The sequence below is a fragment of the Orcinus orca genome, chromosome 1, assembly GCF_937001465.1.
Source record: "Orcinus orca chromosome 1, mOrcOrc1.1, whole genome shotgun sequence".
Lineage (NCBI taxonomy): Eukaryota > Metazoa > Chordata > Mammalia > Artiodactyla > Delphinidae > Orcinus > Orcinus orca.
The window spans coordinates 31,354,324-31,378,472 of record NC_064559.1 but is presented as its reverse complement, the minus strand read 5'-3'; the positions used below and the strand labels follow the sequence as shown (position 1 = coordinate 31,378,472).

The 24,149-nt window shown below is 60.6% G+C and overlaps 2 protein-coding genes and 1 long non-coding RNA gene across 3 annotated transcripts; 1 reads left to right on the top strand and 2 right to left on the bottom strand.

The window, feature by feature from the left end:
- Positions 1–1,875: 1,875 nt before the first annotated feature.
- On the bottom strand, positions 1,876–14,905 carry IGFN1 (immunoglobulin like and fibronectin type III domain containing 1). Its single transcript, XM_033415962.2, has 13 exons — positions 13,957–14,905; positions 13,366–13,490; positions 12,606–12,747; positions 11,969–12,268; positions 11,220–11,519; positions 10,543–10,716; positions 9,559–9,687; positions 7,934–8,236; positions 6,870–6,958; positions 5,270–5,465; positions 4,270–4,578; positions 3,260–3,598; positions 1,876–2,409 (listed from the first exon to the last, which is right to left on the bottom strand). Exons 1-13 carry the CDS (start codon positions 14,888–14,890, stop codon positions 2,201–2,203), a joined length of 3,549 nt encoding a protein of 1,182 aa, XP_033271853.2. The 5' UTR covers positions 14,891–14,905; the 3' UTR covers positions 1,876–2,200.
- Positions 14,906–15,218: 313 nt separating this feature from the next.
- On the bottom strand, positions 15,219–17,163 carry LOC125961976 (immunoglobulin-like and fibronectin type III domain-containing protein 1). Its single transcript, XM_049701323.1, has 2 exons — positions 15,768–17,163; positions 15,219–15,228 (listed from the first exon to the last, which is right to left on the bottom strand). Exons 1-2 carry the CDS (start codon positions 17,060–17,062, stop codon positions 15,219–15,221), a joined length of 1,305 nt encoding a protein of 434 aa, XP_049557280.1. The 5' UTR covers positions 17,063–17,163.
- A 3,033-nt stretch (positions 17,164–20,196) lies between these two features.
- Positions 20,197–22,926, top strand: LOC125960311 (uncharacterized). The gene is made up of 2 exons (XR_007469878.1): positions 20,197–20,771; positions 21,713–22,926. It is a non-coding gene; the product is annotated as an uncharacterized LOC125960311 (long non-coding RNA).
- The last annotated feature ends 1,223 nt before the right edge of the window (positions 22,927–24,149 follow it).

Genomic DNA, 24,149 nt, shown 5'->3' with positions numbered 1-24,149 from the left:
AACTGTCTATCACAGATCTTTCTCTTATTGGTTTAGAGCTTTTTTTTTCTTTTTCAGAGTGAGTATGTAAGCTATAAATTTTCTTCTGCATTTGCTTTTCACTGGCTCCTACGGGTTTTGATGTGTAGTTTTCATTTTATTTATCATTCAGTTCTAAATGTTTTCCTCTTTTCCATTTTTTTAATTCGTTTGAATCATTAATTGTTTAAAGATACATTTTGTTAATTATTCTTGTATATCTGTCCATTTCTGCTTTAGATGTTTTGTGGCTATATTTTTATCTATATTTGGGGGCTCTATTTTTAGGTCCACGCCAGTTCAGAATTATTATACTTTCCTGGTGATGTAAACATTTTAACCTTTTGCAGTGACTCCGTTTATGTCTAGTAATGGCATTCGCTTTAATATTATTTATGTGCTACATATAATGTAGTTATATCGGGGGGTTTGTTCATTTTTGTTTTACTTTTTGGCTAGTATTTACTTGAAATACCCTTTTCATTCTTCCTTTCCACCTTTCTGGGTCCTGTGTTTAAGTGTGTCTTAGCAAACAGGATACAGCTAGTTCTTTAAAATCTAGTCTGGTGATTTTTTTAACTGGAGAATCTAACTCGCATTTATTGTGATTACTGATATATTTTCTATTTATTTGTATTTGTCCCAGGAGTTCTGTTTCTCTTCCCCCCTCCTCTCCCCTCCCCCTCCTCTCCCCTCCCCTCCTCTCCCCTCCCCTCCTCTCCCCTCCCCCTCCTCTCCCCTCCCCCTCCTCTCCCCTCCCCTCCTCTCCCCTCCCCTCCTCTCCCCTCCCCCCTCCTTTGCCCCCCTCCTCCCCCTCCTCTTTTTCCCCTCCTCCTTACTTGCCCTCTTTTTGATTGATTGCCGTTATTTTTCTCATTCCGTATTTTGTTTGGAAGCTATACACTTAGAACCTATTCATTTAGGCTTAACTCCAGTTATTGTTAATGGGTGCAAACGTTTAAGAATAATAATATTCTAGCATATTTCACGTCTGATCACTCTTCTCCTAAATTGTACCTAATGTTTGTCCAATATTTTAGTCTATCCTAGGAGATATTATTACTATTATTTGCAGCCAGCATTTTTTTGTTTACCCAAATATTTTCAAATATCTTTGCTGACCATTTTTTCTTGCATCTCAGAACTTATCTCTAGAAATCATTTTTCTTCTGTCTGAGGTATAAAGTGGAAATTATGCAGAGTTTATTGGTGGTAAACTCCGTTTCTGTTTTTCGGAAAAAGTCCCTATTTTGCCCTCATAGCAATACATGCAGTGACATGAAATTACTGCGTCATCGAGAGAGTTATACATGTTAAAGCTTTTGATACATATTACTTCCCGGGAGCCTAGGAGGCTCAGGGGCCAGGCCTGGAAGGTGAAGGAGGACCAGAGCTTCTGGTGGAGGTGGTGGGTCGCACAGCATCCCGTCCTGTCTGTGACACGGGGCCCATCGGTGACACGGGGCAGTGGGACTGTGGAGGGGCAAGCTGGGGCCCACAGAGCCTGCGCAGCAGTGTTATTTCTCAGCCCAGACTCCACCCAGGGAAGCCTCTGGCTTTGAGCAGGATTTGGCCAGACAGAGGCATGCAGGAGACACGGGCTCGGGCGGGGCGGGGCGGGGCGGGGGTGCGGGGTGGGGGGCTGTCTCTCCACCACGCAGACCCTTGGAACGTTCCCAGCTTTCCCACCTTTGGAACTGACTGCACAGCCCCGGGATGCAGAAGAGCCCGGTTCTGACCCAGCTCTTCCCTCCAGCCAGAAGCCCACCCCTGGCTGGAGCCTGGCACAGAGGCTCTGCACTGGGAATCTTCCCCCCAGCGTGCAGACCCCAAATTCACTTGCAAATGGTTTGCCAGTGTTAGCCAATGCTTTAATAAAGAAACAACATACAGAGAGCAGCTGTCCCAGCACGCACACACACACCTGGCTCCCGCCCAGGTCCTCGGCCCCCGTGCTCTCCCCTCACTGTGGTCACTCAGGCACAGCCCGTCCTGACCTCCCCCCAAGGGATCTGGCCTCCATCCTGCAGACACATCCAGTTCCCTCCGCTCCCCCAGGCAGGAGGCTCGCTGCCATCCTGTTCAGTGACTCAGCTTGGGGCTGGGAGGCTGAATGTTCGCTTCTTCTTTGTCTTCCCCAAAGCCTCCGTGCCCTCCGGGAGGAGCTTCCCCAGGAGCCCACTCACTCCCCTCTCCCTGGGGCTCTGGGCACGGCCAGCATCCTGCATCCTCTGGGACTGCCTCCCCAGGCCAGTGCGGTGTGAGGAGTGAACCTTCGAGGATCTGCCTTCATTCCAAGGCTGTGGGGATGGGCTGGGGCACTCCAGGGTGTGTTGGGGCTCAGAGCTAGATTCTGCAAGACACAGAGGACCAGGATCCCGGCTTGTCGTCCTGAAGGTCAACGTGACACCGCAGGGGGTCAGGCCTCGGGGCTCTGCCACGGGCGTGTGGGTTCAGATCCACAGCCACCACATGCTCCCCAACTTTGGGCAAAGTTCTTCCCTGGCCCCGTGGGGAACCGTAACCTCCCCCAAACGGTAGGTGTGCACATGAGCTGGGCACTTCGCAACATTCCTTTCCCGGGTTGAAAGGGCCATTGCTGAACAAAGGTCAATCCCGATTAATTAAAAATGTTTAGGAGTTACTTTTTTTTTTTTTTTTAACTAGTCAAAATATAAGATACTATTGGGGACTAACACAATATTGTAAATCAACTATATTCCAATATAAAATAAAAACTAAAAACATAAAAGAAATGTACTCTAACAATAAAAAAAAAAAGGCTAGTTTTCTTATTAACACACATTATTTACTTTACTGGGGAATACCCATGAGAGAACCAGGGTGGCCTTGGGGCACTAGGTGTCCCTCTCTGGGCGTATTTATGAAGGTGCAACTGAGAAGAAGCCTCTTTCTCTCTCATTCAAAATGGGTCGCAAGGTCATTGTGGGAAGCTTAGGTGGGTGGCACGTAGCCCTTCAAGCCAAGGGCTGCTCACCAGTGATCTCATCCACTGCGATGGGCAAACCAAGGCCCCAGGAGGGCCGAAGGTGGAGGTTAAATAACAGAGCTCATCGAGAGCCAGGCGGAGAACCGCGCTGTCCTGACTCCAGCCCACCCCTCTAGAAGGGGACAGGCCCCTTGAGGACTCCCTGAAGGCAGACGGGAGCTGCGTCTCTGGTTCTCCTCGCCGCCCCCCCCCCACCCGGCCAGCTCGCCCCCCTGTCGGGTAGCGTCTCACCCATGACGATGAGGGTGGCGGTGCTGATGGCCTGGCCCAGTGTGTTCTCGGCCACCGCCTTGTACTTGCCACCGTCCTCGGCCGAGACGCTGGGGATGACCAGGGAGCACACGCCCAGCAGGTCGGTGCTGTACACGGCGGGGTCGCCTGCCAGGCTCTGGTCGTTCTTGAACCAGGTGACGCGGGGCCGCGGCCAGCCCTGCACGGCGCAGGTCATGCAGCACTCAGAACCCAGGGGCAGCAGGTGGGTCCGCAGGCCCACCAGGAAGCGGGGCTTCTGTCTCAGGTCGGGCTCCTGGTAGCTGGGAGCCTTCACCGTGACCCTGTCTGCGGTGGAAACTGGCAGGCGAGGAGGGTCAGAAAGAGAGAAGGGCTGCGGCGAGTCCCAAGCCCCTGGTGAACTCGGGCACTGCCTGGACCTTCCTGCCATGTCTCACCCGCAAACTTGGCCCCAAGGCTGCTCTACTCATTTTTTATCCTTTTCTTAAGATAATTTTTGGACTTCTTTTTTCTGTACTACAAGCTAACACACGCTCATTGTGGACAAATTGGAACATACAAGAAATCAAAAGGAGAAGGAATAAAAACCAAGCACAACCAATTACCTACCGATGACCGCAGCTAGCATTTTGGTGTGGAACCTTTCAGACATTTTTCTACTTTAGAAACTCGTGAAAGTGAGAGAACGAGCATCTGATTTTTTACGGCCTGCTTTTTCTGGCAACTGCTTTGAAGGTTCGCATCTATTTGACTGTAAAAGACTCTGTTTTCGGAGAACAACTGGTCTCTGTCTACCTTTTCGCCTGCCACTGACTCGAGAGACCACCCAAGACCCGCAGACAGCTCCGCTCCTCGCGTTCTCCCCGCGGAAGAAGCGGGACCCACCCTGAATCGCAGACGCGGAGGACCCGGGTGCCGGTGGGCGGGGCGGGAGGTGGGAAGAGCGATGGACCGGCAGCTGTCCCCGCCCTCCCAGCCTCCGTCCCCGCCGCTCTCCGCGCGGAGCTCACCTGGCGGCTGCCGCGGGACGACCCAGGGCTGGCGCGTGTCCGAGGGCTCGCTGGCGCCCAGCTCGTTCTTGGCCACCACGCGGAAGTGGTACTCGTGGCCCGGGAGGACGCCCACCAGGGTGAAGCGGCAGGTGTGCAGGCGCTCGGCCGCGGGGCGCCAGGGCGCGTGCGGGGAGGAGCGCGTCAGCACCGTGTAGTGCAGCGGGGCGGCCCTCCCGTCGGCCTCGTCCGGGGACGGCACCCACTCGACGATCACTGAGCCCAGCGTGCCCTCCCGCAGGAGGATGGGCCCCGGGGCCCGTGGGCGCGCTGCGGGGACAGAGGGGTCAGGCTGGAGCCGGAAGTGCCCACCTGGCCCTGCCCAGGGCCATGAGTCTTTCCATGTCCCCAGGACCTGCCCGTGGTCCCCACTTCTTCCAGGGCCCTGGAGACACGGTCTCGCCAGACAGGGGGCTGGAGCCAGAGAGAACTGGGCCAGTTCTGCAGTTACTGCTAGAGGGTGGGAAACCTCCAAAAAGACTCATTTTAATTCACTTTGTCTTGTAAGTAAAATGACACAGGAACAGAATGGGGGCTTCCATAAGACCAAGTTACAGAGCTCTCGCTGTTAGTTGCCCATCATTTCTGGGTTTCAGAAACCCCTCCGGGGCTGGGGCTGGGGGAGACCACCTTTATCCCAGGGGAGGACCACAGACAATTCTTGCCACCGCTCTTTGGAGTGATGTGATGGTGGTGACTCTCTCCGCTCATTGACCCGAAATGAGGGACAACAGAGGTCCGGGGAGGGCTGTGCTCAACTGTCCCCAACCCACCCCCCACCCCCCCGCCCGGAGAGAAGGACAGTGATACCCGCCTCCCCGGCCCCTCCTCCTTTCTCCCTTGGGGCGCATAAGAAGGGTCAGGGTGTGGTCACGGGCACACCCAGGCGGGTGGAATCCCGCAGACCTGTGACCAGGCCCTGGGGAGCGGCCCAGCCGTGTCCAGCCCGGGCCTGCCTCACCTGCCACCCTGAGGCGGAAGCTATAGGTGGCCTCCTCCCCCCGCGGACCCCTCAGCACCACAGTGTAGAGGCCGCTGTCAGCGAGGCTGGCCGCGGGGACCAGGAGCTGGGTGAGGCCATCCTTGATGGAGGTCACACTTCTTTTAGGCAAGGGCAAGCCATCCTTTAGCCAGGTCACGTCCGGCATGGAGGCGGCCTGGGACGCAGAGGAAGGAGAGGTGAGAGGGGAGTTTCGTGGAAGCGATGGCTTTGAGCTGGGCTGAAGTGTAAGTGTGAGAAGAGCATCCTGAGAGGAGCATCTGGGTAGAGCCACGGGGGGAGCAGGGTGGGGGGAAAGGACAGGAGGCTGCAAAGGGGGTTTTGCAAACACGTTAAGGGCCCCGCACATCACACCCATACAGACACCTGCGTCTCATTCTGTGAGCCACGAACCGCTGTTGTAAGGTTTAACCAGGAATTAGATCTGGCTTCACGGGGCTGGGGGAGCGAGGGCGGGCGGAAGTGGGGAGGACTCGTGGGAGGGGAGTGCTGACCACCCTGGTGCCCAGGCTGGGGTGCCAAGGGGGGGGTATGACTTGGGGGGGTCCCTGCAATAGTCCAGGAGGGAGAGTATGGTGGCCTGACCCTGACCAGGGTGGGGGGACCCGTCCAGCTGCCTGATGGCTGCACCACCAACTCCCATGAGACCCTCAGCTCTGGGCGTCAGAGGCACCTGGGGATGCTAACGGTGACCTACCTCACAGGCTTGTCTGGGGACCCAAGAAGTTAACGGTACGAACGGGGCCCAACACAGAGCAAACACTTGGTGTGTCTTAAATACTTTTGTCATCATTACCATCGTCATGATTATGGTCTAATAGTTAAGAACATGTAATTTAGAGTTAGATCTGGGTTTGGGTCTGACTCCACCACCTATGAGTTTCCCACGCAGGTGATGATGATTTTAACAACAACAGCAACAATAATAATACTGGGCACTTGCCATGTGCCCAGCACTATTTATGTCCTTTCAAGTATTAATTCCTTGAATCCTCAGAACAACCCTTTGAGATAAGTTACTATGAATACCCTCTCTTGACATGAGGACGTCGGAACACAGAGAGGTTAAGTTATGTGTCCAAAGTCTAACAGCTAGTGAGCCATGAGGTCAGAATTTGAATCCAGCCACCTGTGCTTCTAACCACACTGGCTGCTGTACTACACGTACAAACGCAGGCTACGTACTCTCACAACAGACATTCTGAAGTCAAGGGGCATCACCCCGCTGCAGGGAACCCTTCCCAGACTAAGGAGGTGGAGAGGTGGGTGGGGGGAGGGGACGGGGCGAGGGTTTAGAGGTGCATTACCGAAAGCCACCACCAGAGGGCGTCGTGGACAGGAGCAGAGTGGCCACCCAGCTTCCAGGGGAGGGCTGTCCCTGCCAGGAGGACCCTCCCCTCCCCTCCCCTCCCCTCCCCTCCCCTCCCCTCCCCTCCCCTTCTCTTTGCGGCCTGATTTCCAACACAAGCGCAGGTCCCTGACTAGGGGCCAGAAAGGAGCCGGGAAGAGAGGAGGCCCACAGGGCTGAGACTGCCTGCTGCAGCCCACTAGATGTGCTCACCTCAAAGTGGACAGGCACACGAACTGTGTCCCCAGCTCTGACTGTCAGCGAGTCCTTCGTGCTGGCGTCCATGAGGAACTTGGGACAGACTGGAACACACGGGGTGGCCTGTCACCTCCCTCTGCATTTGGGCCCCAGCCCTGGTCACCAACCAGGCAGGGCTGCAGGGGGACTAGACGCTGGGCCAGCCCAGTGATGCTGAAACCCCCACTGGACATTGGACAGGGGGCCCTGCAGGAACTGGAGAGGGGGCCGGAGGGGAATCCTGGGGGGAGCCGCAGGGCTGGGGAAGGGGGGAGAGGGATGGGGGCTGAGAAAGGGAAGCCGTCAGGGGCAGCCTTAGGGTCAGGCTGGAACGGAGGGGGATGGTGAGAAACTAGCCCAGCTCTTGTGTTTTGCAGATGAAACAACTACCCATCTGAGGCAGGAAGTGGCCCCAGAGCCCGGGATTTGGGGCAGAGCCAGGACGGGCTCTGGGTTGTGGCCAGACCCAGGGTGATTTTCTTTGTGTGTCTCCCTTATCGTCACAAGGACAGCTGGGGTCTGTTGGGATGGCCCAGTGTCAGCTTGGGCCAAAGACAGGTCAGCTGCTCCAGCAGTTAGCGCCCCCGGGGAAGACAGTCCACCTTCGGGTAACAGGGACGGGGGCATCTTCTGCCCTGACGTGAACTCGGGAGCTGAGAGGCAGCCGGCCTTCTCAGGCCACACTGGGGAGGCAGCAAAGAGTTCTGCAGCGAGCCTGGGCTTTGGGGTCAGTCACCTGGCTGGCACCCAGGCTCTGCCGCATACCAGTGGTACGGCCCAGGGCAGTGGACTGCTGACCTCGGTTTCCTTATCTGTAAATTGGGGATAGTATTGACCTTGTAGGATTTTCATGAGCTACAATGAAAATGCGTGTCTGAAAGGGCCTGCCTAGCCCAGTGCCCTGCTCTTACTAGGCGCCCAAGACGTGACACTTCACTAAGGTGGGGGGGGGGTGGGGGTCCCGGCTCAGCTAGCTCATGGGTGCAACTCAGAGGCCCTCCCCAGGAAGGGCCTGGGCTGGAGAAGGGAGGTGGACTCACCACTGACGGGCATGGCTTGCACCACCGTGTCCAGGGCAGTGGGCGGGCCTCGGCCCCCGTCATTCACGGCTGTCACCCGCACGAAGTAGCCCTCCCGAGGCCGCAGCCCCTTGATCGTGTAGGTAGTGCCCGGCACGGTGCCTGCGTGGCACGGACTCCACTGCGGGCTGGCTGAGTCGCCCAGCTCTACCACGTAGCCCAGCGCTTCGTCCCCATCCTGGGGGTCCGGTTGGGCCCAGCTCAGGGTGATGCTGGCGTGCAACGTGTCCGTGACCTGGAGATCCCTCACGGGCCCGGGGGGTCCTGGCCAGGCACCACGGGGTGTCAGGAGCGACATCACCTCTCCTGAGGGAGGCCCCTCGGTGGCCACTCACTGGTTTTCCATGGGCGGCTGGGGATTGCTTTCACTTAGGGGTCCGCCTCCAGGCTTTGCTAAAGCACCCGCCTGAACCCAAACCCTTACTCTACCCTGGACTCTTCTTCAGTCTGCACCACCCATCCCAGCTCGCCTCCTCCGGGAAGCCTCCCCCGACTCCTTCCACCCACGTGCCAACCTGCCAACCCCCTTCCCCTAACTGTCCTTCCATAATTCCCCCAATCTGCTGTTTTCAACGATGAGTCCTTAGGTTCCAACATCCCTGAAGACTAGAATTCTCTTTTTGTTGTGAGCATTAAGCTCCTAGTCAAGACTGCCTTGGGTACTTAGTCCATACTTTGTGCTCTTTACCTGTAAAATGGGAATGATAACAGCACAGGCCCACCCACCCACAAGGGTTTCAGAACAAAGGTGTGAGGTGTGTAAAGGGCTCTGTAGGCTGCACGGCGGTCCAGGGCTCTGGCCTTCAAACCTGGGGAGCCACCTGGGGGCAATCCCTGGGCACCCAGCCCCCCAGACTCCCTGTGTCTCTCCAGGCCCCACGGCCACTTCCCCAGGCCCCGGCTGACACGGAAGGACACCCCTGGCACATCCACAAGGGCCAGGAACGCGCTGCTCCCCCAGGGCTTGTCACCAGCGGGCTCATGAGGGTAAGAGCTCAGGAGAGGCGCAAAGAGCAGCTGTAGGCCGCGGAGGGGTGCTTTGACAGGTGTTTCGTGGAACAGGTATTCTCTGCTTGAATTTGGGAAATTTGGATCAAACAAAGCAGGGCAGGTTTCTCTTCTGTAGGGCTTGGAAATGTCCTAGGCTGCCTGTCGTGGACATGTGGACCACAGGTCATGCTGCTCTAGACCAGAAGTGTCCCAAGGATGCAGCTGGTTCCTGACACAATGGCAGCCCCCAGCCGGTGGCGATGAGCAGATGCTCGCTGGATGGAGAATTGATGGCGAGGCTCCCCTACGACCACCCCCTCCCTGTAGGGATGCTGTCCCCTCACTGGGGGATGCTTACAGGATGGGACCAAGTGAGCGGGCTGACCTGGGGAAGCGCTCTTCCAATCCCCATTTCTGGCTCCTGGGCCTGTCTGGTCTCAGTGTAGGGCTGTAAGACTCCAGGGGCCCCTAAGGTTTGCCTCGCCCGCAGGGCCTTTCGACCTTTATCCCCCAGCCATCCTGATGTCTCCTTCGGGACTGCCCTGGCCTGCTCATGCCACGGCCACCACCCTCTCCCGGGTTGGCACTCCGCTTACTCATGGGGTCCTGAGCAAAGACGGCATCCGATGGGGGCCCAGGCTCCCCGGGGCCAGAGGGGGCCACGGCTGTGACCCGGAACTCGTACTGACAGCCCTGCCTCAGGTCCAGTACCGTCCACTTCTTCTCTGTGGGAAGCCCACCCACATTAGTCCCGCCTGATGGGGCCGGGCGGTGCCTGGACGAGACCAGCCTGGCCCTACACCTCCCTGCCCCCCAGCCCCTAGCCGGCTCTGACTCGTCCTCTCCAAGGGGAGAAGCGTGCGCTCAGGGTCTCAGGGTCCGAATCCCTGTCTGGTTCTGCCGCTAACGTGCTGGGAAGTCTCGGGCAAATGCCTTCATGGCTCTGGTTCCCTCTGCCTTAGAGCTGCTGTCCTATTTCAATAAAACGGAACCACTCAGCAGTGTAGGTACAGAAGGTGTCCTCAGTCCATGGCCCTCTTTCCAGAGACGGGAGGCTGAGGCTCCGGGGGGCACAGCCTGGCACCCAGCACAGCCTGCCTGGAGCTCTGAACCCCTCTTTCTCCTACTAGCCTGGGCTTTTCTGAGTTTGTTCTGGGCTCCGAAAGCAGTTTCTTGGAAGCTACTCAGGGGGCCGGGACACTTCTCCCCGTCATCATACGGATGAGAAAGCTCACGTTAGAGAGAAACGCGGCGTGAGACTTCTGCTAAACCAGGCTTTGGGCCAGACCGTTCTTTGTTTGGGGAAGGGGTGGGGTGGCAGGGGGAGGGCACTGCCCTGTGTGTCGAAGGACATGCCGCAGCATCTCAGTCCCTTCACACGAGAGGCCACCCCCATCTTCCCCCTTCAGTGTGACACCCCCAAATTGCTGGATGTTGCCAAACGCCCCGGGAGGTAAACCACCGCCAGCGAGACCGTCATACTAAAGTGATCTGGCTAGATGCTGCTACAGCACCTCGGGCCGGGCGTCCAGGGAGGCTCTGGAGGCCAGGACGATGCAGACCACCGCCAGGCTGCTCACCAGGTACCGGCTGCTGGTTCACTGCCACCCAGGTGTTCCTTCCCTTCTTGCGCTTCTCGATCAGGTAGCCCAGGATGTGGGCACTGCCCGGGCCCCGAGGTGCCGTCCATGACAGAGTGATGCTTTGGCTGGAGGCCGACAGGATGGCTGGCGGGGGAGGGGGCCCGGGCAGAACTGGGGGCAGAGAGCGTGCTGGTCAGTCCGGGGCTGGGAGAGGCGCCGGCTCCCGGGGGGTCCTTGTGGAGGAGCGGGCATCTGGGGCCAGCCACATGCTATCCCTTCTTTGGGGTGTCAGGGGTCTGAGCCAGCCCGAAGTTTGGGGGAAGAGTGGTGGAAACAGAGAAGCACTGTGGCCTGGGGGCTAGAGCCAGCCCTGAGGCCCTCAGCCCTGAGGCCCTGGGAGATGCTGCAGATGGAGGACGACGCCGGTCCATCCCAGGGGCCTGGGACAGCGGCTCTGCCGGTCCGCCCCCGTCCCGCAGAGCCACACCTGGAGAAGACCCCGCACATCCTGCTTTGCTGATCTGGCCGCCAGGCCCCACAGGAGCTGGGGTGAGGCTCTCACAGAGCTCTCGAAGGGCCTCGAGACCCCCAGGATGTTGGCTGGTGGCCCCTGGTCTCTGGGCACAGTGGGGAGCCCGGCACGTTCCCTCCCTGGCCCCGGGCTATCCTCTCACCCTCGGGAGCCACCAGCACCTCGTCGGACTCCAGGGCCTCCCCAGGCCCCTCCGCGGTCACGGCCCGCACGCGGAAGCTGTACTTCTTGCCCTGCTCCGCCTCGGCGTCTGTGAAGGTGGTGCTGTCCGCAGGGGGCTCGCCCACCTTCAGCCAAGTGCCGAGGCCAGCCTGCCGCCTCTCCACCACATAGTGCTGCAGGGCCTGGCCCCCGTCGTCCGCCGGGGGCCGCCAGCAGAGGCAGACGCCAGCCCCGTGGCCGTCCTGCACGTCCAGGGGGCCCTGTGGGGGCTGAGGCTTGTCTGGGGAGCCCCGAGAGGAGAAGGGGGGTCAGAGGGGCCGCAGGGGAGGGGCGCTGGGCTCCTCTATCAGCAGACGAGGCTGCCCGGGGCTGGAGGTCCTGGGTGGGCATCACCTCGAGGCGTCCCTGGTCTCCACCCCCGACATGCACGCCCCCGGAAGGTGACACAGAATGCACCAGCCCCGAGCCCAGATGGGCGCGGCCTTCTGCCCACAGGCAGTCCCACCTCACTGGCACGACTCAGTGACACCCCTAGGGCCTGGTGTGTCAGCTGCAGACACATGGCCCGGCTCCCCCCAGTCCGAGGAGGGGCGAGGACAGCTAGGGGTAGCTTTGGGTCTTAAATAGCATGCACGTGAGGGTTAATACCAGGGACACCCCCCCAGGGCCCGCCCCGCTGCCAGGGAGGGCTCTGCGGGGCCGGGGACAGGGCTGGGGCCAGGCTGGCACCTAGGACTTGCAGGGTGAGCTCGGCCCGCAGGGAGCCGCCCTTGCTGCTCAGAGCCACGCTGTACTGGCCGCAGTCCTTCCTGCTGGTGCTGGGGAGGTACAGCCGCGTGGAGCTGTCCCCCACTGCCACCTGGGCCCCTCCGCCGTCGCCGCCGGCCACCTTGACCCCGTCCTTGCTCCAGGTGGCCTGGACCGGGAGGCAGCTCTGGAAGGCGACCTTCATGGTCACTGGCTCCCCCGCCTTGACCACCAGCGGCTCCCTCAGCTTCGCCATCATGTCGGGAGCGATGACCGGGGGCTCTGGGGAGAGGACAGGGCACAAGGAGTCAAAGACGGTGGGCACCGGGCACCTGGGGGTGGGGAGGGAAGGGCCCAGACACACAGCCCCCTCCCCGCCTCGTGAGAACGGGCAGGAGGGACCCAGGGGCTTCATCTGCAGCAGGACAGACGGGGCCGGACCTCTCTGAGGACGTGCTGACAGGAATGGGGAGCGTGTGGTTGCTTTTTAAAACCATCCCCTCGACCGAGGGTGAGATCGCCGCGGGCTGCAGGCTGCCAACACGTCCAGACGTTCAGCAGTGGCGTGTGTCGCCGGCCAAGAGCCCGCCTGGCAGGAAAGGGCAGGGCCGGGCCTCACCGAGGACGGTCAGCGTGGCCTCGCTCTGCTGGTCGCCGGCTCCAAAGCTGTACCTCCCAGCCTGGGTCCCCTCCGCGCGGGCAATGAGGAGCCTGTGCTCCAGCCCGTCTTGCTCGAAGGCGACTCCGTCCTGGGCGCTGAGCTGGGAACAAAGCCACAGAGGACCATCACCCACCCCGTCCAGCCCCTCCCACCGCGGGCCAGGGCCTCTTCTAAGGCAACTGCGGGAATGAACTGAACGCTCATCGTGTGCTCGGCTGGAGCCAGTCACCCGCTTCAGTGTCTCATCAACTGTCCACGACCTGTGAAGTGGGCACCGCTGTTAGCCCATTTTACAGGCGCGGAAGCCAGAGGCCACGGCCGCGGTGAGTGGCCACACTGGGGTCAGCCCGGTCCAGTGGACGCCAAGGCCCTGCTCCAGAGCCCTTGACTACCCCCTGCTGAGATGACAGCTAAAGGGTCGAGGGCTGTTCAGGGAGCCGAGAGCCCGTCCGGCTGGGCCGAGGAGGCGGCCTCCGTACCGGCCTTGAAGGACAGGCAGACTTCCAGAGGTGCCGGGGCAGGATAGCAGTTTGGATGTGGAGGGAGGGCCAGGGGCGTGTACAGGGAGTGGTGAGTGGGAGACACGCCCACTTAAAAAATCCGGTTTATTCCAAGCCGGCACGTTGGTATAAGGAAGAGTGAAAAATCTCTCTACGCCTCTCTGCTTCACTCATCCCTCCCCGCAAACCGGCCGGTAAGGAGGTGGTGGTGGGGGTACCTTGACTCCATCCTTAAACCAGGCTCCGGGTCCCAGGTCGCTGGTGAGGGTGCAGGAGAGCACAGCAGCCTCCCCGCGCTGCACCTCCAAGTCAGCCAGGCCCTGGGAGAAGTGGCCTGTAGGGCCTGGAGAGACACAGGGGAGTGTGGAGGACGGGCGCCCAGGGATCCCCCTGCTGCCCAGCCTCCCACCATACCCCGGGAGGCCACACGTCTTGCCAGCGAGGCCAGACCATCCGGTTTTCTCTGCAGAGCCCAGGCTGGTGCAGGGGATCTGGGGGGCCAGGGAGATGAGCAGCCCTTAAGTCACACAGGGCGACGTCTGGGGGACCCACAGCGAGTTAGTTCAACAAGTCCAGTGCTTTGGACACGGGGCGTCAAGACAGATACCAGGAGGGCTCCGAGCCCCGTGCAGCCCGCATCCCCCCACACAAGGAGGAAGAGGTGGCCTCCTGAATGGGGAAGAGATCCCTGGAAATGGGGGTCGCTGATAGCAACAAACGCCTGGGTCTGGGAACGGCCCAGGCACCCCAGTGTCCAGGGAGCCCCCCTTGGCTACCGCCTGGAGCCAGGGCGGCTGAGAGGCACTTACCCTGCGCCTCCTGGGAGAAACCGCCGGCGCCAGGCTTGTGTCTGGATCTGGGACTCCAGGTGGCGTCCGTCCTCTGGCCGCGGACGTCTGACCCGCCCTTTTTGCCGGCTTTCCTGCTGCCGGGACGGCTGGGGGCCTTCCCTGGGCATCCCCCGTCCTCTCCCCCAGGCGGTTCCCCCGGGTCTCTGGCCTTATGTGCTCCCCACCTCTTTGCTGCTCCAACCTCAACCCTGGACCACGTCTGAGTCCTGCTCCTGAATGGACCGAGCCTCCTTTCTGACCTGCCTGACTCCTTGGCTGCCCGGCCCTCGTACTCCTTTAGGGCCCCTGGATGTCGGGCCTCCAGGGACCCCTGCTCCCTCAGGAAGCCCCTTCCTCCCCTCTGTCCTGTGCCCAGCTGAGAGCCGGGCCCCTGGGTCCCCTGTGACCCATCTCCAGAGGCTTTTCTGCCGGAGCGACCATCTGGGCCCTCCCAGGCTCCCTGGCATCCCGAATCCCCAGGCCTTTGGGCGGAGCCATTCTCCCTCCCAGCAGAAGTCCCCTTACCCGGGACACCTGAGTCCCCTGGGCCGCTAGCCCTGCTTCTTCCAAGACCTGAAGTTTTGCCATCTGGGAACCCTGGGCTTTGCCCCCCACCAGCCTCCTCTCTGCCTGGAGCCCCCTCCCAGCCCCAGGAGGCTTGTGGCCCTTCATGGGTCCCCCCGAAAGTGGCATCTTCCTCCTGCAGGGAGCTTGAAGCCCTGGAGCCTGGGGGCCGGTCCCTGGCACCTGTGCTGTCTTGGCCAGACCCCTGGTCTTCCCAGCCTGGGCCCCAAGCGTGGCTTTCTCCACGCCCACCGGCAGACACTGACACGGATCTGCCCCTTTCCCCGGGCAGCTGGCTGCTGTCCAGACCCTGGCCTGTACCTGCTGAGCCCCCCAACCCTGCCCCCATCCTCCCGCCACCCAGCTGCACAGCCCCGGAGCCCTGAGGTGCCAACGCCCCCTGCCCAGCCACTGGACCCCTGTCTGCTGCCCCTGGACCTGCTTCCCAGAAGGCCTGGTCACGTCCGGATTCCCAATCAGCTGTCCCTGCTCGGGTCTCATCCTGCGCTGTCCCCCAACTGTCAGGAATCCCAGAAGCGCCCACACCCACTGCGTGGCCTGCAGACCCTCCCTCCCCACTGGGAGCCCCTCTGTGCCCAGGGGACGCTGGGAGCCCAGAGCTACCTTGCCACCCTCTGATGCCTGACTCTCCCTCCAAGCCAACAGCCCCCCATGCCTCAGGGGTGCCTGGGGGTCCAGAGACCCCCAAACCACTCTTGGAGCCCTGCCCATCTGAAAGCATCTGAGGGCCTCCATGCAGCCCCAGCAGCCCTGGGCCCCTGGGCCCGCTCCCGTGTGCTGTACCGTCTGCGGTGCCAGGCCTCGTGGCCATCCCGGAGCCCAGCCCAGCACCTGCCCCTCCCACGAGCCCCGTCCCTCTGCCCGTCTCCGGACCATCCTTGGGACCTGTGCCACCGTAAGACCCCTGTGGGGCTGCCCAGTATACTGCCCCATGTGCCATGGCTTCCTGGCCTCTGGGTCCACCCTCACCTCCCGTTCCAGGTAGTGAGCCTGTTCCTCCAAACCTCCCTGAAGCATCTCTGCAGCGCGTCTCAGCCCCTGGCCCCATCTCCCCAGACCTTCCTGAGGCTCCCCTACACCCTACCTCACTCCCTGGCTCCATTCCCTTAGTACCCCTCAAACCGTCCCTGTAACCTGCCTCACCCCCTGAACCAGTTCCTCCAGAACCCCCTGAGTCGCCCCTATAACCAGCCTTAGCGCCTGACCCCGCCTCCCCAGAACCCCCTGAGTCGCCCCTATAACCAGCCTCACCCCCTGACCTCGTCGCTCCAAGGCCTCCTGAACCGCCTCTAAAGCCTGCCGCACCCCTTGGCTCCATGGCCCCAGGCTCGAGACCCCGCGACGCCCCTCCGTTGGCTGACGTGCTTCCGGCGGGCAGAGGCCCTGCAGCTCGTGATCCCTGCCCAGGGCCCAGCGCCTCACCAGACTCATCAGTGCCCCGGCTCTCAGAGGCCGGCCCCGCGCGAGGAGCTCGTGCCCCCCGGGTAGCACCCCCAGAGCTGGCTCCGTCTCCAGAGTCCCCGGCACCAAGGCCCCTGGCTCCGTCCGCATCTCGCACTTTGCCTGCTGCCCTCAGAGGCCCTGAAGCCCCAGAGCCATCTTCATGGCCTCCTTCTCCAGAAGCCCCCAGAGCCCCCGGGGCTCTGAAGCCCCCGTAATCCCCAGTCTGACCCCAAGGCCCTATTCTCCCCGAGCCCCATGGTCCTGCCCCTGTGGCAGAGGCCCCGAGGCCACCTCGCCCCACGCCATCCCGGCCCATCTCACCTCCGGGTCCTTTCTCCCTGGAGCTCCGTGGCCCATCCCAGAAATCCGGCTCAGACCCCATGGCCCCTGCACCTCTGAACCCATCCGTGTCTCCCAGTGTCCCACCAGGGCCCGAAGGACCTCTAAGCCTGTGGCTTCTGGCCTCCACTCCCCGACCAGAACCCATCAGCCCAGCCACCTGGGTGCCCCCCTCACCCCCTTGCCCCCCACCAGACCCCAGCACTCCAGGCCCACAGTGGGCCCCGGATTTGCTGGGGCTGGACCGTGTGTCATCCCAAGGGCCTGGGCCCTCAGACCCTCTTCTGCCCGCCTCTCCTGTTCCCCTCTGCCCGGCTGTCCAGGCTCGGGAATCCTGGGGGCTGCTGGAGCCGTCCTCTGCCTCGCCGAAGGTCCCCGCCGTCTCCGGGCCCTCCCTTCCCCTGAGCCCCTGTGGGCCCCTTTCCCAGCCCCCGGGACCCCCTGGGCCTGCAGGGCTGGTTGTGTAGCCCCTTCCCCCATCCCCAGACCCCCGTGGGCCTCCATCACCTGCCTCCTGCAGTGAAGACCCAGCTTTGGCTTCAGGACCCCCGGGCCCCACGGGGATGCTCCCGCCACCAGATATCGGTGGCCCCTGGAAGTCCTTGCATTCAGAGGTCTGTCCTGGAGACTCCCCTGACCCCAAGGGGCACCCCCGGTCCCCACGGTCAGCTTCACTACCTTTCCGAGAGCCCCAGGACTCAGGGCCCCTGCCTGCCATGGAGCTAGAACCTCTTCCTCTGGAAGGCTCCAGGGCCCCAGGAGCTCCCACCCTGCGGCGGCCCCTGGTGTCCCCCAGGTCAGTCCCGCTGCCCTGCGCTGCCCCGGCCGCTCCTCTCCCCCTTTCCCCACTCAGGCCATCCTCTCCCCCCACCTCATCCGGGCTCTGCCCCTGCAAAATCTCCATCCCCTCCCCTTCTGACCGAGACCCCACATGACCAGCCTGGGATCCCCGCGGGGCCCGCTCTCTGGTCCCAGGTCCCAGCTGAGCGTCCCAGGGCTGTTCCTGACTGAGCCTGGGCAGCCAACTCCTGGGATCCTCGCCATGCCCCTTCCCTCCCCCACTGCACCCCAGCCCTCCAGTCTGAGGACGCCGGGACCCAGCCTTCCTGCCTCCTGCCGTCCCAGAGCATCTGTCCCCCTCGCTGTCGCTGCTACGACCTCGCGGTTGGTCCCCTGCGAGGCCCAGCCCTGATTCTAGGCCCTCCCCTGAGACCCCTGGAAGGCTCCTGTCCCTGCGTCCCTCTCCATGGAGCTGATTTTCACCAAGAGGAGTGGCTCTGCCCCCTTCTTCCAGAAAGCCCTTTCTTGCCAGTCCAGGGCCCCAGGCTGAGTCGGCTGCCTCCTTGCCCCCCATCAAAGTGTAGCTGCGCCCACCCAGGCCACCTCTGTCTGGGCCGGCTGTGAGCCCAGAAGCCAGCCCGGACCCCTGGAGGGAGCTCCCTGTGGGGTCCTGCTCTCTGGGTCTCCCCCGCTGGCCACGGATGCTTCTGGAATCTTCTGGGCTCTGCGCTCCTTGTACCTGCTGCTGGTGGTCGGTGCTCGCGGTCAGAAGGCTTTTATCCTTCCCAGCTTTGGTGAGAGGTCACGCCCCCAGAGAAAGACAGGAGAAAAGACCTGTGAACTCAGGCTGAGCCACGTCTCGGACCCCAGAGGCTTTGCCTGACCCTCAGTTTCCCCAGCAGGGAAACAAGCCGACCATCTCCAGAGGAAGCCAGAATGTGGCAGCTCGTTGGTGGATAAACCCCATCATCACTTCCCCCAGTCCTGTATCCGAGGCCACCCCAGTTTGCTAGGTGGTTCAGGAGGAGTTTTAGAGAAACTACAGAAGCCAAAAGCCATTTGCCATGAGCGGGTGGCTGGTTTATAAAAACATCTACTTGCCCTACTGCCTGCCTCACAAATGTCCGATTTACAGTTTCCTAGGATGACCTTGAACCCAGAACCCTAGGGGAGTTTAAGGGTGTCCTTTGGCCCAACCCAGGGGCTCCTCATCCTTAGTGGACCTGGGCCACTGTCCCAAGCCCTTTCCAGGACCTTAGGGCCATCCTGGATCTGTGCCCAGTGGAGCAGATGCCACTGCGGAGCGCTGGGCTGGCCGTGAAGGGCCTGCACTTGCAGGTGTCAGGAATAGATCTAGGGGGCCTTCCTCATTCTCTGCGGGGAGGAGGAATCTCCAAAGCAGGGGACTGGCAACAGAAGCCCCGCCCCACCTTCCTCCCGCCCTCCTGGGCCCTGAGGTCTCGCCACCCTGGCAGAGGCGGGGAAAGACCAGGCGTGGCCCACTCACCTTCAACCACCAGCCAGGCGCCGCAGGCGTGGAGCTTGGTGCCGAGGGAGTAGCGGCCCACGTCTGAGAAACAGGCCCTTCTTGCCAGAAGCCAGTGGGTCAGCCCATCACTGGACACGAACACCTCGTATCTGTCACTCAGCTGGAGCGGCCGGTGCCGGCGATGCCAGGTGGTGCCGGGGCAGGGGTCAGAGAGAGTGGCCTCGAGGACCGCATCGCCCTGCTCCCCGCAGTGGGCACAGGCCAGCGGGACCACCACCTGGGGCAGGACGGCTGCCGGGGAGCAGGACACAGTGTGACCCGACGCAGGGCACTGGGAGCTCAGCTTAGCCGCAGCTCCCCGTCACCTTGGACAGGCCACTCCTTGCCCCAGGTATCAGTTTCCCCACATAAAGTGAGGAGTTATAATTAGGTTGTGAACAGTCAGACTCGGGCTCTGGAATTCTAAATCGGACCGTTCTATCTGGGGGCAGGTAGGTACAGAAAGGAAGCCAACAGGCTGAGCACAGTGCTTTACGCCTGCCGTCTGATTAATCCTCACAACCACCTCCAGGGCAGGTGTTATTATTTCCCTCTTACAGGTGAGAACATTGAGGCTCTACGAGTTATATGGCTTGCCCAGCTAAGACATGGTCCAGATGGAACTCACAGCCTGGTCTGGCTGCCCCCAGATCCCTGCCCCCTTCCGCGTCCACCACGCCAGGCCAGCTGGAGGTCTACCCGCTCCTTCTTCCACCTTGACTTAGCCCGACTCTATGACCTACCTGACCGCCCCAAGCCTCTCCTCCCTCCAACGTCTCTTGAGCTGTCAGGCGCTGGGGCAGGGGTTGGGGGAGTGGCAGTGGGAAGGGACAGAGCTTGATGAGGGGGGAAGGGACAGTGCCGGTGGGGTGTGGGCATGGGAGGCAGGGAGGGGAGGGGTCTGCACAGGGCAGGAGCGTGCCGACCTGGTGGAGATTCTCGCTGGGGGGTCGTGGGAGGGGAGGACCCACATCCGAGAGGAGGCCGTAGAATTAGGCAGATCTGATCTGAGAGTGAGTGGAGGCTATGGACAGCCTGTGAGCCAGGCGAGAGCCAGGTACCCCATGTCTGAGACCCTCAGTGGAGCCCAGCCCAGCACCAGAAGAACACAGACCTCGGACCAAGAGTTTGAAAAGGCATCATCATAATTTAACCATTTGGGTACCCGTTCCTCTCCCCAGCTGCGAGGGGGACCATGTCACATTCACCTACCCCCCTGCAAGGGAACCGAAATGAGTGCCCCCCACTCAGACTTCGGCAGGGCCGACCGCTCACCGCTGGCCTCCAGCTCCGTGCGGGAGATGCCGGCATCCGGCACCCTGACCCGGTAAAGGGCAGCGTCCCCCGGCCGCAGGTCTCGGGTCTGGAGCTGGTAGTGCTTCCCCAGATGCTGCAGGCAGTGCTTGGTCTGGTTGTCAAAGCCATAGGGGGCCGTCTCGCCACCCTGAGGCCAGGAGAGGAAGAGGGGGCTCCAGGGCCTCAGTGGGTCCACAGCACCTCCTGCCCCCATCCTGCTTGCTGACGACCGGCCCGGGGAACCAAACAACACCAACACTGCTGGATGATAAAGGGGTGGGGCGGAGAGGGGCGGGGTGGAGCCCCAGAGCACGTGGTGGAGGGAAAGAAATGCTCTAGGAATATCCATGGCTCTTACCACGCTGTAAATGATCTGCTGAGTTTATGCAAGAGACACCCGAGATTGCTGAGCCAGCACTGCGGCAGGTGGAGCAGAGCTCCTACCCGAGCAGGGGCGAGCAGGGGCCGGGAGAGAGCGGGTGTGGCCGGGCCTCCAGGCGTTCATTCACGAGGAAGCAGAGTACTACCAGCGACTGATGCACACACCCACCTTAGCCACGCCCTGGAACGACTGGCTACTTGCTGAAAAACAGATGGTCCCTGCTCTACAAGGGTTCGGCTCGTGATTTTTTTTTGTCTCTACAATGGCGCGAAGGCGATGCACATTGAGTAGAAACCGTACCTGGAATTTTGCCTTTTGATCTTTCCAGGCTACTGCTGGGCAGCGCAGCCCCAGCTCCCGGGCAGCCCGCCATCACGAGGGTGAACCCCCGACACACCGAGAACCATTCCGCACCAGGCAGCCATCTGCTTTTCGCTCTCGGTACAGTATTCAGTCAATTACAGGAGCTACTCAACACTTAATGACAAAGTGGGCTTTCTGTTGGATAATTTTGCCCAACTCTAGGCTGATACGAGTCTTCTGAGTATGTTTAAGGAGGGCTGGGTTGACCTATGTATGGTGTTCAGTAGGTTAGGTGTATTCAATGTGTCTTCTTTTTTTTATTTTATTTATTTATTTATTTATTTATTTTATTTATTTATTTTATTTTTGGCTGCATTGGGTCTTCGTTGCTGCGTGCGGGCTTTCTCTAGTTGCGGCGAGCGGGGGCTACTCTTCATTGCGGTGCGCAGGCTTCTCATTGCGGTGGCTTCTCTTGTGGATCACAGGCTCTGGGTGCACAGGCTCAGTAGTTGTGGCGCACGGGCTTAGTTGCTCCACGGCACGTGGGATCTTCCCGGACCGGGGCACGAACCCATGTCCCCTGCATCGGCAGGTGGACTCTCAACCACTGCGCCACCAGGGAAGCCCAGCTTTTGCCTTCTTGATAAAAGGGCCAGATATACCCAGGGCCACTTCTTCCCCCTCTTCCTGCCTGAATGGGGGTTGAGTTTGGGTCTGCAGCAGACAGCCTACGAGGGTGGGTGGTAACCCTACCCCTAAGGGTGGCAGAGCCGTGGGACGGGAAGAGTCTGGCTCTCCAGCGACAGCCCCGAGCTGTGGTTGGAGCCCTGGATGCCACCCAGGACTTGTCATCGTGGACATAAGGAAGTGGCTTTGTTTCTTGGGCCGCTTGGAGGAGAGTTTTCTGTTATTTGTGGGCAAAAGCATAACCAATTCAGAGACGAGATCTGCTTTCCAACAGATTAATTAAAGTTTAAAGTTAATTAATTTAAAGTTTCAGAAACACTGAGCAAACCGAAACAGAGCATGTCTGAGGAAGGATTTGGCCTTTGTGTTACCTGTTTGTCCCCCCCATGCAGATTTCTACAAAACAGCCTGAGGCCAAGAGAAGAAAACAAAGCCCCCTGAGTGAGTTAGCAGAAGACCAGGACTCGAAACCCACTTTCAGGGCCTGACCTCGGTCCCCAGGGCCAAGAGAATATCACCCAGCCCAGCTGCAGGGGGCACCCGCGCGCGTGAGCCTCCCCAGCACCCGCAGAGGCAGCGCACGTGCAGCGGAAGAAGCCCAGGGCTCTGCACCCGGCGGGGCTGCGGCCTCCGTGGTCTCCCCACCCAGCATCGGGGCCTGATTCCCCTCAGGGCTCTCCCACGCCCTGAGCATCAAGGGCTGGGCTGGGGGGTGGGGGGGAAGCCCGCCTTCCATGACCGTGAGCCTGCCGAGCACGCGGCCTCCCCGTTCGTGTTCACTACTGTGCAGCGGTGCAGGTCTGTGCCTGGCTGGTCAGCTTGTGATCTGCAGAGAGGCCGAGGGCAGGGGAACAGGGGAGGGGAGCTAGCCTTCCCCTCCCTGCGTTCACTGGACGTGATGACGCTACAAAGACGCACAAGACACACTCCAGGTTCTCACGACTCCAAGGGTTCATCAGGGAAGCGGACCCCAAGACAAAAACCTGGGTCAGGACAGCGGCGGATGGACCAACTCTGCCATCAGAGGCACGTGGTGTGGCAGAGAGAGCTGGCTTTCCTGAGTCCGACGGATCCAGGACTAAATGCCGTCTCTGGCGTGTGCTATGGGCAGGTTACCTAACCTCTCTGGACCTTAGTTTCTTTACTTATGAAATGAGGTTAATAATACCCCCAAAGCAGTGAATGGTCAGGATTAAAATATATAATCTAAGTCAAACGATGAGCCCAGGGCCAGCACATCGTAGGTGTTCTGTGATGGGGAGCTATAAATATTACCGATACTGCCCAATAGCGACTGAGGGCCCGCTGCAGGTCGGGCACCGGCTGGGCACTTTACGTAAACCTTTAATGCTCATAAAAACCCCATGAAGGGGGCTTCCCTGGTGGCGCAGTGGTTGGGAGTCCACCTGCCGATGCAGGGGACGCGGGTTCGTGCCCCGGTCCAGGAGGATCCCACGTGCCGTGGAGCGGCTGGGCCCGTGAGCCATGACCGCTGAGCCTGCGCGTCCGGAGCCTGTGCTCCGCAACGGGAGAGGCCACAGCAGTGAGAGGCCCGCGTACCGCAAAAAAAAAAAAAAAAAAAAAAAAAAAACCATGAAGGAGGTACTATTATCACCCCAATTTACAGAGGAAGAAATAGAGATTTAGAGAAGTAACGGACTTCCTAAGGCCGAGATGCTGGGCCTGGGATTGTAACCCAGGCATCCTCCCTCCAGAGCTTGAGGTAAGCTCCAGGTAACCTATCAGCAGAGGTCCCTGTGAGCCTGCTGGGTCCACACCTGGTTCTGGGAATATCTCCTACTCGTCTGGGGACTGGAGACCTTCTAGGGGATGGGAAGAGAAGGGCAGACCCCTGTCAGGGGAAGAGCCGCGGTTCTTAACTGCAGCACGTACTCCTTGCTGCCTGGGCTGTCCGAGATCTGGTACTTGCCGGAATTACTGAGGTCACCTTTGGAGCAATGCCAGTGCACCTGGGGTCCAGGCTCCCCACAGACCACAGCCCGAAAGATGGCATGTTTCCCTGTGGCAGGAAGAGGCAGGCGGGTAGTTTGATGAGGTGGGAACGATGGACAGGATCCTTTACTGAGATTTTAACTTACGTTCTGTCCACCTCTCTGGGCACTTGAACTGCCCGTTCCAAGAAGGGTGTCTGGCCTTGGTCCCCGTGACCCGAGGACCCCCGCGGTGCTAGGCAGGAGCACAGCCTCAGGCACCACAGGTACGGCCCTCGCCCCGCCGGAGGAGCAGCGAGTGGCCACGGGGAGGGAGGCCAGCAAGGCTGGGGCCGCGGGTGGGAGGCGGGGTGGGGACAGGTAGGGAGCCGGAAGGACTCTCCCTGGACTGGGAAGGGGATGAGTCTCTTGTGGGTCCCGGGTCCACTCTCTAGGGGAGATGGCGACCTCGGAAAGGCCTTGCTGTGATGCCCAGAGGGCCCGGTCCTGAGACACAGGGCTCCAGCCTCGGGAGGGAGCCACAGCTCCATCCTAACCTCGAAGCCTGGGGCCTCCCGCCCTCAAGGACCCCCAAGCCCTTCCAGGAGCATCTCAGTAGAGAACAGCTTGGAGTAAAGAGCGAAGGGCAACCGCCCCGCCATGATGAGAGACACAGCTGCCCGTGAGCGTGCTGAGCGGACACATAGGGTTAGATTTCGAAAAATAAAGGGCCATTATTTTTCTGAGGCCAGAGTGCGGTAAACTGGAATCCGTTGCAGGGACCTGTGTTGAAGAAAGAGCACCAATTCGCAGCCCCCCCCACGTCCTGTTCCCACCGCTTCCCGGGCACCTCTCTTGGTGGCCTGTGAGCGCCAGGGCGGCCAGCGTTGGGAGCCCC